This window comes from Oryx dammah, unplaced genomic scaffold (genome assembly GCF_014754425.2).
Source record: "Oryx dammah isolate SB20612 unplaced genomic scaffold, SCBI_Odam_1.1 HiC_scaffold_14, whole genome shotgun sequence".
NCBI classification, from domain to species: domain Eukaryota; kingdom Metazoa; phylum Chordata; class Mammalia; order Artiodactyla; family Bovidae; genus Oryx; species Oryx dammah.
In genome coordinates, this window is record NW_024070198.1 from 23,762,669 (window position 1) to 23,780,740 (window position 18,072).

At 38.7% G+C, this 18,072-nt stretch overlaps 1 protein-coding gene and 1 long non-coding RNA gene across 3 annotated transcripts; one reads left to right on the forward strand and one right to left on the reverse strand.

Annotated features, from left to right (window-relative positions):
• Positions 1-5,097: 5,097 nt before the first annotated feature.
• On the reverse strand, positions 5,098-8,873 carry LOC120873603. Its single transcript, XR_005723498.1, has 4 exons — positions 8,832-8,873; positions 8,589-8,737; positions 7,915-8,090; positions 5,098-5,133 (listed from the first exon to the last, which is right to left on the reverse strand). It is a non-coding gene; the product is annotated as an uncharacterized LOC120873603 (long non-coding RNA).
• Positions 8,874-13,332: 4,459 nt separating this feature from the next.
• Positions 13,333-17,350, forward strand: SFR1 (SWI5 dependent homologous recombination repair protein 1). 2 transcript variants are annotated; one of them, XM_040254378.1, is made up of 4 exons: positions 13,333-13,452; positions 14,564-14,688; positions 15,266-15,676; positions 16,639-17,350. In XM_040254378.1, the coding sequence occupies exons 1-4, from the start codon at positions 13,440-13,442 to the stop codon at positions 16,828-16,830; spliced, it is 741 nt and encodes a 246-aa protein (XP_040110312.1). In that variant the 5' UTR covers positions 13,333-13,439; the 3' UTR covers positions 16,831-17,350. The 2 variants fall into 2 exon arrangements, with proteins under 2 accessions (XP_040110312.1, XP_040110313.1); XM_040254379.1 differs by having other exon boundaries at positions 13,354-13,471.
• The last annotated feature ends 722 nt before the right edge of the window (positions 17,351-18,072 follow it).

Sequence of the window (18,072 nt, forward strand, 5' to 3'; positions counted from 1 at the left end):
GACTCAGTGAACCTCACTGTGGGGACTGAGGGTAGAATGGCCTATGGCAAGTCTTCCTTGAAACACTGTAATAGAATCTTTCACCAGAATGTTGACACATCTAGCTGCCAAGGACAAACTGAGGTAGGCTATCCCTAAAATTGTGGGCCTGGGAAGCAACTTCTTTTGCCCAAGTTCTTAACCCTAAAACCTTAACTTGATATTACCTAATTCAAACCAATGGCTAATGGCATAAAAATAAATTTACATCCTATCAGGGAAACAGCTGTAGTGAATAAAGAAGACAAAATCAGTCAGCAAGGGGAAAGAATAATTATTACAGAAACTACATGAAGCTAAGAAAACAAATACCAACTTAAACGAAAATTAAATTTAAAAATCCATTCAACTGTAGTGGTGGATATACTTCATTACACATTTGTCAAAGCTCATGGAATGTACACCCCAAAGAATGAACCCTCATGTAAACTGCAACTTTAATTATAATGTTTCAATACTCTTGCACCAATTGTAACAAATGCCCCACACCAATGACACTAGCTACTAATAGTAGAGGAAAATATGTTGTTGGTAGGAAGAGGAAGTGAGCAGGTATCTGAGATCTCTTTGTAATTTTTGCTCAATATCTCTGTAAATCTAAAAGTGCTCTAAAAATAAAGTCTATTCATATAAGGATTTTTAAAAATTAAATTTAAATATAAAAATATTTAATTTAAAAAATTAAATTTTAAAAATTAAATATAAATGTTATACCTTCCCTGGTGGCTCAGATGGTAAAGAGTCTGCTTGCAATGCTGGGGACCCAGGTACAATCCCTGAGTCAGGAGGATCCCTTGGAGAAGGAAATGGCAACCCACTCCAGTATTCTGGCCTGGAAAATCCCATGGATAGATGAGCCTGGCAGGCTACAGTTCATGGGTTGCCAAGAGTCAGACATGACTGAGCGACGATCACACACATGTAGTATATAAAATGTAGCTAAGACCTAGAAGTGCTTATTACCTTAAAACTTAAGCTTTTCTTATAAATCCAACTGAGGTCTGGGTACAGAAACATTAGTAAGAGAGATTGGTATTCCTCATTTTTTTCTTAGCATTTCAGATTCCTCTTCACAGCAATGAAGTCAACCCTTGAGATAAGCAGTTAGCAAAAATACAAATAATTAAAATTATAATCATGACACATCCTTGAATGTGAAGCATTACTTGCAAAATGCAACTTGACTTGAACTGACGTGTTTATCCAGGGCTTGCTTCAATAGTATGAGTCTATGTGGAGAAACCTAGACTTGGGTCCCAAAATTCATGCCATGTTCTTTGAGCCATTTTATCTTTGAATAATGAGATTTTCAAATACTTTTCTTCTATGCCTCTGGATAAACATGGTAGGGTCAGCAGGATAAACATGCAAGAAGTAACCCTGCAGCCCCACCAAAAGATGAGGGCTGCTCAAGGTACTCAGCAGACTGGCTTCCTACAGTTCTCAGCAATCAGTCATGCCAGTCAATGCCTAGAAATGTGCTAGACTCACCTACTTGTCAAGAGTAAGCAACAGACAAGTTACTCTGAGACTCAGAGGAGTTCTGAGAGGAAGATGAGTCAAGAGTTACTCATCTGTGTTTTCCAAATTTGAGCACCCACCTATTCAATCATTAACTGTGAGCTTCACTGTTCTCTCCACTTGAGGATGACTGGTGAAGAGCACAGGCTAAAATAGGACATGCTTCTTTGACATTTCCCATTTCCTAATCCCAATCCTTGGGATATCCTCCTATACAGTGACTCCAGGAGGTAGAGATGTACTTATTCATTCTCAGCCTTTACCATAAGTAACAGAAATGTGTAACAGAACTTTTAAATTCTGTATTTATAAGGCAGTGTTTCTCTAATATAAAAGAGAGTTAGGAGATGAATGGTTGGGTTCTCCTTGGGTACTCTAGTAAAGTCTAAATTGTGCCCTAATAACCAGGACTCTAGAGCTTCAGACAAGGGGATGCTGGCAATAACAGACCATGTCCTTCTGCAAGTGGTGGAGCAGGGGGATGCCATGGTGGTTTGCAGATTTCATGCTTTTTGCAGAATAGCATGAAATAAAATCACATTTAATTTTGGCACTAGGAGCAATAATACCAGGAAGAAAGTGACCAAACTACATGTTTACAAGTTTTTAAAAAAACTTATGAAACAATCATTTGTTAAATATTGAAAGAACATGTAAAACAAATCAATCTACTGATGTTTTTCTTACTATGAATTTTCTACCTATCCACCCTGTTATCTATCATCCAGTAACAGATGCTGAAGTTTTAAGATGAGTACACAGGAAAAAAAAAATTGGAAGCATTCAATTCCTTATTTTAATTTTTCCTACATATTTAAAAAAGATCACCCTAATTTTGATTTTACCTGTGAAACACCTCAGACCAGCTCATAGAACACTAATGTTCTATTGGAGCACAGTGTGAGAAATTTTGGCTAAATGAAACAGATGAGAAAAGTTCCCTTATCAAGCATCTCTCTTGTGCTGCCCCTGCCAGCTGCTTCCATCCTCAGCTTTCAAGTGGCGACTTCAGGTCATCACCACCTCCACCGCCAGCACTACCACCTCCATCCCTGTGTTCAGGGTTACTGTCTGCCACATTCCATATTAAGCACTTCATCTGCCTCACTAGATTTAATGGCATAGTTATTATTACCCCATTTTATACAGTATGAGGAAACACTTTTAATGAGAGCATGAATTAACATGGATTATAAAGGCAGAGTTGAGATTTAAACCCTGGTATGTCTGACTCTACTATCCATTCTCTTTTTAACTGCTACCTATGCTTCCTTTATGACTCAATATATAGCAACAAGGGTGGAAAACAACAATACATTGTATTTATAAGCCTATCAATAAGCCCTTACATCAGGTATTCAAAAGTTTCTCAGTCACAATCTATCACTATATTATTACCCAAGGTGTCTCTGTGTCCTGTAATTGGGTTTATATACTTACAGAATATATTTAACAGAATTAGTTACAAAAAAAAGATGTTGATTGAAAAGTAGGAAGGAAGATCTATCTGGACTGTTGTGAAGAAAATAACATATAGCTCAAGTACCATTTTCTCAAGTACCCATGAAGGCTTCCTTGACTCAACCTTCTGGGAACTCCTTAAACATTTTCCCTGTACCCTTAGCATTTTATCTCCCAGTTGAACCCCCCAAAGTCTGCTAAGTCTTTTGTGCAGGTGCTGGAGATATAGAGAACAAAGACACAGTCCCTGATCTCAAATTCCCGTGATGATATATGTATTATGAAACCTACTGGGTGTAGTAAAAGAGGAAAAACATTTAACTTTAGTTAGATGACTTGGGCAGAGGAGGAGAACGTAGGTTAATGGGAAGTGAGACACAGAGGAGATTTTGACTCTGATCCTAGTGAGGTGGGAGGAGAAATCAAACAGAAGGAGGTGCATATGTGTTCACAGGCATGCTTGTGTGCATGCATACATATGTGCCTGTGTTTTCCAGGCAGAAGAACCAAGTTAGATAACAAGCAGGAGAGGAGCCTGGCCTGTTATGGGAATTGTAAGCGCATGATTCAAGAAGGCTTGTGTACAGGGTGTGTGCTGAGAAATGGTACCAGCTCAAATTGGAAAGGTATGTTTGAGTGATTTACTGAGGAATTTGGATTTTTATCCAGAAGAGATTTGGGTGTCACTGGAAAATTTAAACATCTTTGGAACAATCATCCTGGCAGTAATGTAGAGAACAGAGGGACCTGGTAAGTGAGATGCACAGAGAAAGCAGGGTGCAAGTCTAGGAGTCAGGGGATGTGCAGGCACCCAGGCTAGAGCTTGGGCAGCGCTATTGATGCTGAAGAGGAGGAGTGAGAGACAAAATATATTTAGGCAAATAAAATGAATAAATGGGACAAAATAAAAGCAATCTCTGTTTTTCAGATAAATAAAACTTACTTACCTTCTTCTGTTGTCCCTGAAATGACTCACATTTCTCTACTTTTTCCAGAGGTTGTACTATTGGTAAAAAGCACAGTTAGCAGAATGAATAGAATTAGTGTTCTTTGAAGCAGCCCAACATATATCCAAGCCAGGCTTCAGCAATACATGAACCGTGAACTTCCACATGGTCAAGCTGGTTTCAGAAAAGGCAGAAGAACCAGAGATCAAATTGCCAACATCCACTGGATCATCGAAAAAGCAAGACAGTAGCAGCAAAAAACATCTGTTTCTGCTTTATTGACTATGCCAAAGCCTTTGACTGTGTCAGTTCAGTTCAGTCGTTCAGTCGTGTCCAACTCTTTGTGACCCCATGAATTGCAGCACACCAGGCCTCCCTGTCCATCACCAACTCCCGGAGTTCACCCAAACTCATGTGCATCGAGTCGGTGATGGACTCCCAGCCATCTCATCCTCTGTCGTCCCCTTTTCCTCCTGCCCCCAATCCCTCCCAGCATCAGAGTCTTTTCCAATGAGTCAACTCTTTGCATGAGGTGGCCAAAGTGAGTTTCAGCTTTAGCATCATTCCTTCCAAAGAACACTCAGGACTGATCTCCTTTAGAATGGACTGATTGGATCTCCTTGCAGTCCAAGGGACTCTCAAGAGTCTTCTCCAACACCACAGTTCAAAAGCATCAATTCTTCGGCACTCAGCTTTATTTATAGTCCAACTCTTGCATCCATACATGACCACTGGAAAAACTATAGCCTTGACTAGATGGACTTTTGCTGGCAAAGTAATGTCTCTGCTTTTGAATATGCTGTCTAGGTTGGTCATAACTTTTCTTCCAAGGAGTAAGCGTCTTTTAATTTCATGGCTGCAATCACCATCTGCAGTGATTTTGGAGCCCCCCCCCCAAAAAATTCTGACACTATTTCCACTGTTTCCCCATCTATTTCCCATGAAGTGATGGGACCAGATGCCATGATCTTCGTTTTCTGAATGTTGAGCTTTAAGCCAACTTTTTCACTCTCCTCTTTCACTTTCATCAAGAGGTTTTTTAGTTCCTCTTCACTTTCTGCCATAAGGGTGGTGTCATCTGCATATCTGAGGTTATTGATATTTCTCCCGGCAATCTTGACTCCAGCTTGTGCTTCTTCCAGCCAAGTGTTTCTCATGATGTACTCTGCATACAAGTTAAATAAGCAGGGTGACAATATACAGCCTTGACGTACTCCTTTTCTTATCTGGAACCAGTCTGTTGTTCCATGTCCAGTTCTAACTGTTGCTTCCTGATCTGCATATAGGTTTCTCAAGAGGATCACAATAAACTGTGGAAAATTCTGAAAGAGATGGGAATACCAGACCACCTGACCTGCCTCTTGAGAAACCTATAAGAGAGAAAGAGTTGTAAACATCAACGTATGTCATTTGTATTCACTAAAACTTGTGTTCAAACAAAAATCCCAAATGCTTCCCCATTTTCCCCAATTTAAACTGACAACCCAAGATTATATCATGTTTAGTACAGATGCAAGCAACCTCTCCTTCACAGTTTGTGACCACAGCCCATTTCACTTTCAATTCACTGCATACAGCAACAAAAATCAGCAAAGAAAAGATTTGGAAGGCCAAAGAAAAATCAAGTAGGTGAGGTCTGTGGCTTAACAGCTTTACTAATTTAAAACTTCACCTATGGTAAAATGTGGCTTATCTCACTTATAAGATACAATCAAGTTTAACATGATTATTAGGATACTATATCAGCCCTAAGAAAGTACACGTATATCTACTAAATTCATGTTTACATCATAAAATGTTAATCATAAAATCATGAACTTCCAAATCCTTTTTAGTCAGTTATATCAAAGGCTCTTAAGAACACAAAGTATGCTTTTCTCGTTAAGGAGGAAATCATGATTTTCCTAATTAAGTGGGCTCAGGTCTCATGGTGTTTGATCTGCTATTTTCATCTCAAAACCCAGGTTAAATCTGCAGAATAATTTGTAGTATGGAGTAAACAAGCCTAGGAATCGGTAATCTGTTATAAAAATTGTGTTTTAAAATACAGAAGTTTTGTTTTGCTTTTTTTTAAGGGCAAGAAACATATAGTAAAAATATCTCACTCCCTTCCCTTTCTCCTTCCCTCTCTCCTTCCCTCTCCTCCTACATAATTCTTGGCAGTCAGTTTTGAGCTCTTGAGGACAGCTTCAGTTACCAGCATAGTGGTCCAGAAGAGCTTCCTGTAATATTAGCTTGAGTATTGATTGAAAGGTGATGCATTTGGAAGGTTTGCCTTGAGAACTGCTAATTAGTATTTGTAAATTTGCGTCTCATAGGTATTCTCAACAGTCCACATGTAATTCTTACCAGTAGTCTTTCAAACTTGTGATAACATGCTACTTTCACTCCTTAAAATCAAGTGACTTCAGGTACTGGCTTACCATATCTTTGATATCATTGATATTCATGAACTTCTTTTTCTGAAATGGATTCTCTTCCTAGAGTTTGCTTTGGGGACTTAATCCCATTCTGAGTGCAGAAGAATCTACCTAGATTGAGGGGAACAGTAAACCTGATTCTTTCAAACTATAAAAATGGAAAGTATTTATAGGGTTGTATTGGTGGGTAAAACTGGTTGATTGATTCATCCTAAAACCTAGTGACTGAAAATAAATTGCTATCCTTGTAGACAGTTACTGGAATGAAATAAAGTCAGGTTTACATACTTTCAAGACCTCAGGAAAATAGATCTGAGTGAAAATAATATTTACTGGGAAACTGCTTTTTTTATAAAGGAGCATCTTGCCAAAGATTCAAACTCATTACTTTTGGGGTAGCTTAATTGCACAAGCTTTATGCTAATTATTGTTATATTAAAATATTTGGCAGCTTAACAAAAATCTTAAACTTGTACATGCACGTTCAAAATACCCTGTTTCAATGGCCCAGAGTTAGACTAGGAAAGAGTTTCAGAGAATGCCAACCCATAGTAATGTTGTTGTTTTTTTTTTTCCTTTAAAACTGTACAGTTTATAATTTATAATTTCTTAGGAACTTGCTTAACAAATATGTACATGATTAGTTGCTTGCCCTCCAAAACCCAGCTCCATGTTCTTTGGTATCAAGGGATGCTTCCTGCCAAATGACAGGCTTTCAAAAGTCAAGAGGACAATCTTTGCTGGTGAGTGTTATTCCTGCACTTGGTATGAATTTCACTCTCAGCACATCTTTGGCAGCATAAAGGTTGAGTTATCAATATCCAGCATTTATAAAAAGGTACAGATTCACAAGTTATAAACAAGTATGAGGAAGAGAGTAAAAACAGTACAATGGAGTACTGTGGACTATTGACAAGAATTTAAGTAACTTTCTCAATGATTTAAAAAGAAGATAAAAGTTGGAAAGTGGCTACAAAGAAAAGGATAATTTGATTCATAATTCATAACTTACAAAAAGTGAAAAATAACTGAGATGATATAGGCACTTGATAGCTGCTATAATAATAACCATAGTGACATATGGGGAAATTTTGGGAGGTGGAAAGTTGGGAAGAGTTTGAGCTGAAAGTATACATTGTTGAATGAAAAGCATTACCTGTCTTAATCTTCTGTTAATAAAGTTTAAATAGCTGAATGAAGTCTTGGAGAAACATGTGAGGGTGAATATAGGCTCTATTCTATGCTCTTTTTCCAAGATTCTATCTACGGGAGGGATATTTTTTTACTACAAAATATAGTGATATCATTTGCCAAATGTGGGTCATCAACATCATCACTAAACTTCATACATTATTTTTTGGAGAGCCACGGATGTGTGATAGAGGTGGAGAGCTGGGCAATGCTGATATCACTGGCAAGCAGTGTAATTTAGACACAGTGTGGGGTTAGTGAGCACTACCCATGATTTTGGAGGTGGAAGGGAGAGGATCAAGGAAGAGAAGCTTTTGTCAAGTTTTCTTCCTCACCTTTGACCATGCTTCTCAAGAGATCCTCCCTGGGGAGTCAGACCTCATGGTCAGAGGTTCTGGCATTCAGTGGGTTTTGTATTGCTCATAAACGTCCATGATGAAAATAGAAGACATCTTATGTTGCCTTTGGGAGTGGTGGCAAAGGGATCAAGTTTCAGTCTAGCTCTTAGATCCTGAAAGAAAGTGAAAGTGTTAGTCGCTCAGTCATGTCTGACTCTTTGTGACCCCACGGACTGCAGCCCACCAGGCTCCTCTGTCCATGGAATTCTCCAGGCAAGAATACTGGAGTGGATTGCCATATCCTTCTCCAGGGGAATCTTACTGACCCAGGGATTGAACCCCGGTCTCCTGCATTGCAGGCAGATTATTTACTGTCTGAGCCACCAGGGAAGCCCTTAGATCCTGAGCTGGACCAGAAAATTCCTGGTTATATACTAATTCACATATTTACTCTACTGCTACAGATGGCGCTAGTGGTAAAGAACCCGCCTACCAATGCTGGAAACAGGGGTTCCATCCCTGGGTTGGTAAGATCCCTTGGAGGAGGGCATGGCAACCCATTCCAGTATTCTTGCCTGGAGAATCCCAGGGACAGAGCAGCCTAGTGGGCTACGGTCCACAGGGTCACAAAGAGTTGGACACAACTGAAGCAACTTATCATGCATACTTACCATCAAAGTTTGCCAAGATGTGGACGAGCCAAAGCCAAAAGGTCGACAGTGTCCTAGAACATGGTAGAACGTTCTCTTAACTCCTTATTTTCCTGGTACTAACATACATTCTTAAGGCATCCCAGGAGGCTCAGTGGTAAAGACTCCACCTGCCAATGCAGGAGATACAGAAGATACAATTCAATCCCTGGGTCAAGAAGATCCCCTGAAGGAGGAAATGACAACCCACTCCAGCGTTCTTACCTGGAAAACCCTGTGGACAGAGGAACCTGGCGGGCTACAGTCCATGGGGTTCCAAAGAGTTGGATACAACTTAGCGACTGAGCAATGGATACTCTTAGTCCTCCATCTTAGAAAAGCATCACCAAAAAGAAATCTTTTATATTCTCAAGACTAAAACAGTAATAAGAGGTGAGAGTAGAAAAGTGAGTTGACTTTTTTGTCGGCACTTCAAACAGATTTCAATACTGTGAAATTATCTTGGGAGTTGTTATCTCTCAAACTTCAGGTAGTTGAAGATGATTATAAGACATGTTCTGTTGCTTGAGGATTTGCTGACATCTATTGCCTTTTTTTCCCCTCTGAATAGATGTAGGGGTGACATTTCTGAGTTAATAAAGGATTTGAGAAAGATGTGGCCTTGAGCAATACTTTTATTACCATTACTTTTCCACAATCTAGCTCCTCTGCCACAACCTTCCCATTCACCCACACCCTACCCCCTTCCTCACAGGTATTAATTTAACCTGAATCACTCTATTCTTCTCCAAGAGAACACACCCCACTAATAGCAGTGAATCAGACACTCTTACTTCTCGAGTCTCTAATGCACTTGACAAAATGCCAGATCTAACAGAATAAATGGACAGGAACTTCATGTGAAAGGATCTCTTTAGGTTCTTGTTCAGTATACTACCCTCAACATTAGTTACCAGATCAATTTTCTGGTTGCCTGGTAAACAGGTTTTTATCATTGACCTTCCACATATCTCCATGCTTGAAGTAGTCATTCTACTCAGTGAGGCAACCATTCAGGCATGCCTAATATCTAATTCAAGGGCTCTTCCATCTTGAAGCTGAAAATAAAATCCTCTCTTTTTAACCTGATGAAAAAATATTAAAGAGTTTACTCTCAAAGAATACCCTTTGATAACAGTCTTCAATGGTCTCTGCAAGTAAATCAATTAAACATTACAGAATTCCATTTAAGATATCTAAGCAATAGCAAAAAGAATTAGTTTCAAAAAACAAATAGAATTAGTCTGTCAATTATTTAAAGGGAAATTTATAACGGCACACTAAAACACCTATCTTCATCATGGATAGGTCTGTAGGATGAGACTTGAATTCATGGCAGGAGAAACCTAGAGTTTTTTTAATCAATTTTTATTGGAGTATAGTTGCTTTGCAATGTTGTATTAGTTTCTGCTATACAGCAAAGTGAATCAGCTGTATGTATACATATATTCCCCCTTTTTTGGATTTCCTTCCACTTGGGTCACCACAGAGCACTGGGTAGAAGGGTAGAGCTCCCTGTGCTATACAATAGGTTCTCGTTAGTTATCTATTTTATACATAGCAGTATACGTAGGTCAATTCCAATCTTCCAGTTCTTCCCACCCTCACTTCCCCCCTTGTAGCCATATGTCTGTTTTCTATGTCTGTGTCTCTATTTCTGCTTTGCAAATAAGTTCATCTCTATCAGTTTTCTAGATTCCACATATAAGCAACATTGTACAATACCTGTTTTTCTCTTTCTGACTTACTTCACTCTGTATGACAGTCCCTAGAGGAGAGTCTTTCAACTTATATACCAGTGTCATAAGAAATATTGAACGCTAGTTGAGAGAATTTAGTAGACCTTCTTGTGAGTGTTATACAGTTTAACTTGTTCTAATGTACTTTACAAATCAACTTAATCATGTGGATTATATACATTTCTTCACCCAAGTGAATTTGAATTCTGGTTTTAAAAGTGTGTATTTATATTTTAATTGTTAAAAAATACCTATGGATACTGTGTCTACATTATATGAACTTTGTTGTCAATAAGAAAAGTCAATGGAATGGAATCTAGGTCATCCACTGTTAAGATTATTATTGATGTTAAAAATTACAAAAAATAGTATAATAAAATTTTAAATTGTAGCTTAAAAGTGTGTGTGTATGTATGTGTGCTTTGCTGTACAGAGAAACAGAGACACTATTCACTATTCTCTTTTTGCTATTAAAAAAGAAAAAACCCACATAAAGGTTTTTAGGTTTATGTCATTATCTCACCAACAATAATCATAGACAAGAATGGACAGAAGCATTTTACCACACCCTGATGAATAACAAAGTGGTGAACAGTAGCCTTGGGTATGAAATTTAAAAACACACAGAGAAAGCCTGCCTTAGGTTAATATTAATTACTATCATCACTGAATTCTATTGCTCAAATTGTTCTCTATGGTGGAGTAGGATCCTTGCCTTCTGGTTCTCTAGGGCAGGATTTTTCCTTGCCTGAAGTTTGAATACAATGAAACATACTATGTCTGAAACATACTATGAAACATACAATGTCATGTGTGGGAAACAACTACTTACAGGCCAGTAAACTTCAGGCTCTGAAAGACATGGAAATGATTGCTAGGCCTTATCTAAAGATACAGTGAAAACTACAGAGGCTATATTCCAGATCCCTTACAGTAAATTGAGAGTGAAAGTTCTATTTCCACTTTGGTATGTAATGGGAGTAAGTAAAATGCAAACTTGTGCACGGGAAGATCGTTCAGTTCTAACAACACTGGAAATCAGAGATGTAGGTCAACAAATACACATTTCTGAAATACAGGTTCTTCTGAGTACTCCTTCTAAAGTTCTTTGAAAATCTGGCCAAAACAATCCCATTTAATATACAGGTTCATATAGTAAGCAAGTCAGAACATTTGCTAGGCAAGATGTTTTCATTTATGGAGCCAGCAAAAACACAGTTCTAAGCTTAGGTTATAGTGATAAAAGGGTTTTGGAGCAGCTGATTTTAGGGAATCATAAAAACAACCCAATGTTATGCCCCAAGGTGTAAAGAATATGCAGAGTGTGCATTGTGCTTTTAGTGTCAGGACAAATCACTCTGCTTTTTTCAGTGTAACTGATGCCAATGGATGAGTAAAGGGAGAAATAAACGTAGCAAGCCAAAATCACAAGTTCTCACTTTCATTTTGTAAATTCCTTGAGATTTATATAATTTTTGAAAATTTTAAAAGAATCACAATACATTATTTAACTATATGTGGCAGCTCCAAGTTTTCTGCTATTTATGGCTTACGTCCTACAAATCATTGCATCTTTTAAAAATCTGCGGCCTTTTGAGGGGAGATAAGGGATGGATGAAAGGATTATATGATGCATTCCTTTAGATCAATTAGAGAGTGATGACTATATTGTAGTTCCTTATATAACAACTTTTGAGTGCTTCCTAGATACCTATTGCCGCTTTTCACTGCCTGTCCTGAATTCTCATTTAATTCTTCAAATTTTAATTCTTCAAACTGATACTATTATCCCCTCTTTATGGATGAGGAAGCTGAGACACAGACACATTCCATTACAAACAACACAAAGGCGCTGGGATCTGAACCTAAGCAATTTGACTCCAACATTTATGTTCTTAATCACTGCATTAGGTGGTCTTCAAGTTCTGTAGATACATTCCACTGTTTAGCACTCAGTTATTCCTTCTGGGTCCTTGCTACTTGTAAGCCATTTATATCAGATATTAGTAAAAAGACAGTGTCAACGTTTAAAATGGCTATTCCTTAGAATTCAAAACACTGCCCCGCTAAAATTCCCAACTTCCACGTGACTCAGAAATTACTCAACTGTCTTTTCCCAAACTCAGTGCTCCACCCAATTAGTTTACTTTGTTGTTGCACAGCAATGGAACTTCGCTACACAGGAAACGAGGAGGGTTATTTTAGACCGAGGATGCCACTGCCCAGTATTCAGCCAGGGTTTGGATCAACCTAATCTTAGTCATTGTTCTGCTTCCTGTATTGCACCCCAACGACTTTCCTTGGGCTACATTTTCTTTCAGGTTTGACGAAAAGATTCGGAGCCAAGCTAAAAGAAGTCTAAATTTTCAGATAGATTCGCCAAAAGGAAGAGGGGAAAAAAACAAAACAAAACAAAACACCTGTGGCAGGACCGCAGACTTTGAGGCAGCAGTCTAAAAGAAGCTCTATTGCTTCCGCGGGGGTTCTTAGATTTCTAATGTGTCTGACTGTCAACGGGCCATTGACCCATCTTTTTGTAGTTTTTGCCTTTGGAGTTTACAAGCTGTAAATATAACACACAGCAGGCCCGGAGTCTCTGGGTCCCGTGGAGTCTGAGAAAAGGCCTTTGCTGTGGGGAGCGCGAAGAGACTGACGGGAGCTAGGAGAACAGGAGGGGCATTCTCAGGCGTCCTTTAGAAACACAAAAACCAGGAAGCAGCAAAAGAAGGCGGTATAAAACAAACAGCGAGGAGAAGCCGCGAAGAAAAGCGCGCCCCTCATGGGAACCGTTAGTTGCTTTAAAGCTCTTCCCAGCAAACGGCCGCGCGCGCAGTGCCGCAACCCTCGGGCGCTGGGCGGAGCAGAGCCGCGCGTATCGGTCAACTCGACCAATCACGCGTCACGGCCCCTCCGTTTCGTCCCGCCCCCTTGCGGAGTCTCGAGGCCGCGCGCGCGCAGTCCCGCCTCTCCGGGCGCTAGGCGAAGAGGAGCTGTGTGTCAATCAATCTGGCCAATCGCGCGTCTCTTCCTCCTCCCGCGCGGCCCGGCCTCTGAAACGCCGTGGCGGCTAGCGAGCTCTTTGTGCTGTCTGGGGATGGCTGAGGGAGGTACCGTGCGGGGTGTGGAGTGGGTGTGTGACAGCTGAACTTCGGGGTTCGGATGGGGATTTGAATAATGCTCCCTTTCCGCGGTCAAGGCACCTCTCAGCTCCACCTCAGGTTTTGGGTGTCTCGAGGGCTCGTGTGGGCCTTCTGTAGTGGCTGGAGGGGACGGAGGGCTCCTCTGGTATTTTACCCTGTAAAGTTGATGGCCTTTGAGAAACTTGAGTCTTTCCTTTTCACGGTCTCTTCGCTATTTAATTGAAAACGATGCAGACAGGAGTAAACTTACCTGTGCTTGTGCTCCTTATTCCTCACCCCCGGGGGTCGTTAGTTTTAGGCACACAGCTTCTAGGATTTAGGGTAGTGTAACAGGTCTGATTATGTTTATTTAAGTGGGATAGTAGTGAGAAATAGGAGAATGTGATCCATAATCAAGAGGAAGAGTAATCAATAGATAAAGGCATAAGATGAACTCAATTTAAAAACCGACAAGCACTTTAAAGAAGTTATATATTTTTTTAATTTTAAAATATTGGGCTTCCCTTGTGGTTCAGCTGGTAAAGAATCCGCCTGCAATACGGGAGACCTGGGTTCGATTCCTGGGTTGGGAAGATCCCCTGGAGAAGGGACCGGCTACCCACTCCAGTATTCTGGCCTGGAGAACGCCATGGACTGTATAGACCATGGGGTCGCAAAGAGTCGGACACGACTGAGCGATTTTCACTTAAAGCACTAAAGGATTTCAATTACATTTCCTTCACTGTGAAACTGGCTTAATGAGATTAAAGAATTCCTGAACGTTATTCTCCTCCCCGCCTACCACCCTCCCCCCCCCCCCAACCCGGCCCCACCACCATATGGCAGGTTTTGAGACTTTTATCATTATTTTATCAGTCAGTAAAAACAAATGGAGAGTTCTCTATATGAGATGCTTGTCATGAAAAAAACTAGTAGTCACCGTAATGACCAACAATCTAATTTAGGGAAGTAAACAGAAAATTGCACACAAAAAAGCAAGAATGAATCACAGCTAAGTGAAAGGAAGTTGTTTAAAATTGAATATATAGAGGTGTGGGCGAATTTGATTTCTGTTTTGTCATTATTTTTTGTTTTTTAGAAGTTAAGCAAGATTTCAAGATGGAAAGTCCATCAAACTCGGCTTTGATGTTACCTAGCACTCCACAAGCTGGTCCCAATCCACCATCTCCCCATTCAAGTAGTTCAAGAGGTTCAAGAAAACAAGTATGAAAATCTTAGTTCTTTCACTGGATGTATATTTCTAAGTATTGCAGTAATGGTGGTTAAGTCTACTGAACATTGTTAATAGTGTGTAGGTTAATAAGTAAAATTTTTGTTAACATCATTTTAGGTGTTTCCTTTTAGAAAATGTATTGGACCTTCCCCTTAGATTTTCATCCTGACTCAATTATTTTCATTTATTTTCAGTTCAGGTTATTACAGCATTCCAAACAAAAAGTTTGATGTCATGGAGGTCTTTGGTGGAAAGATCTTTTTCCTTAATTTGTAACTAGGCACCTAACCATATCAGGCTTGGACTAATTGCTGAACAAATGTTTGTGATTACTGAGATGAGTGTCTCAGTGACATTTTAGAAGGGTGCTGGCTTAAAAAGAGAATAAAACTTAGTGGAGCTTCCAGAAATTGAAAGATGTTTTGTGATGGTTACTTCAGATATATGGAGACAGAAAGCCATCTAGTGGTGTCTGCCACAGAAATGTAGTCTTGATTCCTAGTAGATTTATTTATATCAAGAATGTTTTTCTTGATTGACATTATTAACGTTTGATGCCTTTTTCAGCCTATGAGTGCAACCCTTAGAGAACGATTAAGGAAAACCAGATCTTCATTTAATTCCTGTTACAGTGTGGTAAAACGGCTTAAAGTAGAGAGTGAGGAAAATGATCAGACTTTTTCACAGAAATCAGCACCTTCAACAGAAGAAAGCTGTTTGGAATTTCACGAAAAATTTAAACACATAGATAGTGAATTTGAAGAAAGTACATATTTGAAAGATACCTTCAAGAATATCAATGTTTGTGAATCTAAGTCACTTGATACTGAGTCATGCAGTGATCTCCAAAATGACTTTATGAATGAGAATCTTGCCAAACATGAACTAAACAAAGAAAAAGCAAAATTGATGAAGCAGATTAATGAGAAAGAAGACCTTCTTCGGAGGCTGAAGCTAGTCAAAATGTATAGATCAAAGGTGAGAAGAATTTCAGAGCCATTGCCTAATTTTTGTTTGTTTGTTTTTAGATAAATGGTAGGAAAGTATTTCAAAAAGAAAATACAACTTTATTTTACAATACTGAGAAATAAGCCAATTACCAAGAGACCTGGCTTCCAACAACTTTAACTCAAATATAAGTCATAGATTTAGAGAAGAGGCCTTAAACACCAGGTATACATTTTTGAAAGCCCCAGCCCACATTTAATATGCAGTTGAAGCTTTTCTCTCTAGTTTCCATCCTACAGCAGTATTAGAAGTTTCAAATGTTAGCTGCAAATTGCAGTGAGAACAGAAGCAACAGTGACAGTGAAGAGAAAAAGGCTAAAAATGGGCCACAGAGTACAATAAAAAATATTTTTAGTAATGATTTTGTGTAATTAAATTATTACCAACAAATTATTAAAATGTTTCAAGCATTTTCTTTAAGAAAACAGAAATATAATAAATTTTAGATCTTGACCCAGGTAGGTTGAAGTGAATAGAATTTGGGCACTTGGAAGATGACCCTTATTTATCTGCATTATTCATTTATATTGTAATTGCTCTTTTTCCAGTGTGTAATCAATGATGGAATGCTATATCTTTATTTGCTCTTTTGAATTTTTAGGATTTCTCTAAATACAACTACTTGAGTTTTATGAGATTGTGACACTGAAAAATATTAATTTGAATATAAGTTTTAAAGTATAGCTGTAGTAGAAAAAGTAGATATTTTTAACCTATATTGTTGCTTCCTTACATAGTTTTGCCTTATTTTTTTCTCTGAGGGTAAGGTTTTTACTTAAAACCATTTTTCTTTTTTTCTGGGTAGACGTCCCATTCATGTCCAAATATGTTACCCTTTAAACCTACTATTCATTGACTGACTTAACAACTTTCATTAAGTAAGTTAAAATAGGATAACATACATTCGTGCCTTTGTTTTGTTTCTGTTTCAGAATGACCTGTCTCAGTTACAGTTGTTAATAGAGAAGTGGAGAAGCTGTAGCCAGCAGTTGCTTTATGAGTTGCAGTCAGCTATGTCTGAGGAGAACAAGAAACTAAGCCTTACTCACCTGATAGACCATTATGGGTTAGATGATACATTGCTACACTATAACAGAAATGAAGAAGAATTTATAGGTGTTTAATTCATAATTTTTTTCTCCAGAATATCTTTGTGAATGACAACTTAATTAAAAGATACTTATACATTTTTTTTTTGATACTTATACATTTTAAAGGGAAGATATAAACCATTAGGACTTGGAGAAAGGTATCCTGGTGAACCTGGATCAATTTAGGGCCTATGTTATATAAATATAAACAAGGTTCAAAAATGAAAATTTAGTGTTTTGAATAAATTTCCCAAAGAAAACTTGCCAGTTAAAGGTGAAAAAAATTTTTTAAATTAAATCATGTTAAGATAATTTGGAGAATTGTGGAAGTGAGTTTTAATACATTGTTTTATTTATTGTGGTAAAACGTTTTATTTTAAATGTTCACTAGTCCATCTAGTGAATGTCTAAACGTAAACTTGTCTAAAAATACTTGCCTTCCCTAAGTTTATGCCTCTGCCTTGTTTTCACCCATCTACCTCATGTTTATCTGGATGGTATAGCAGGTATTTAAACTCATGTTCAAAATTATATTAGTTTCTGTCTCTTCAAATTTGTCACTTGTATTCCGTATCTCATTTAGTGAAATGATCATCTATTTTTTATAAAACCACATATGCTCATTTCCCACTTCAAGGCATGATATACAGCATCTTTTACATTCATCTGCCTTTCCAATCATATCTGTGAAAAAGGTTGAAATTAGCATATCTATTCCATTAACAGGCTTCCCTGTGGTAATCTGCCTGCAATGCTGGAGACCTGGGTTCGACCCCTGGGTTGGGAAGATCCCCTGGAGAAGGGAACGGCTACCCACTCCAGTATTCTGGCCTAGAGAATTCCAGGGACTGTATAGTCCATGGGGTCGCAAAGAGTCAGGCACTACTGAGTGACTTTCACTTTCACTCCATTAACAGTGACTCAGCCAGAAACCTACCTTCACTGGGGGTGGTACCTAATCTGTTGTCCTGGCCATAGATAGACATGATCCAACCTGGCCCAGTCCTTGAGAATCTGAAACTAAAGAAAAGAAAGCCTGTCTCTTTGTGACCAGAGCGGTTGTATGTGAACTTGGAAGCAGAAAAGCTTGTGTGTTTAAGTGTGCCCTTACATGGAAAGGCAGAGAGAGAACTTTGTGAGTCAGTGGTTTCTTGGTTCAGTCTTCCTGAGGACTTTCTGGGATTTCTGTTCTTGGGTCGTTTTAAGGGCTAATACAGCTTTGCTTGAGGTTTTTTGTTTTAGTTTCCCCCTACCCCCAACCTAAAGAAAAAAATC

Bases quoted from the DNA above. Each gene is read 5' to 3' on its own strand.
- SFR1 (XM_040254378.1), top strand. The intron at 14,689-15,265 runs GTATGAAAATCT...TGCCTTTTTCAG, and splicing joins CAAGAGGTTCAAGAAAACAA to CCTATGAGTGCAACCCTTAG. The intron at 15,677-16,638 runs GTGAGAAGAATT...TTTCTGTTTCAG, and splicing joins TCAAAATGTATAGATCAAAG to AATGACCTGTCTCAGTTACA.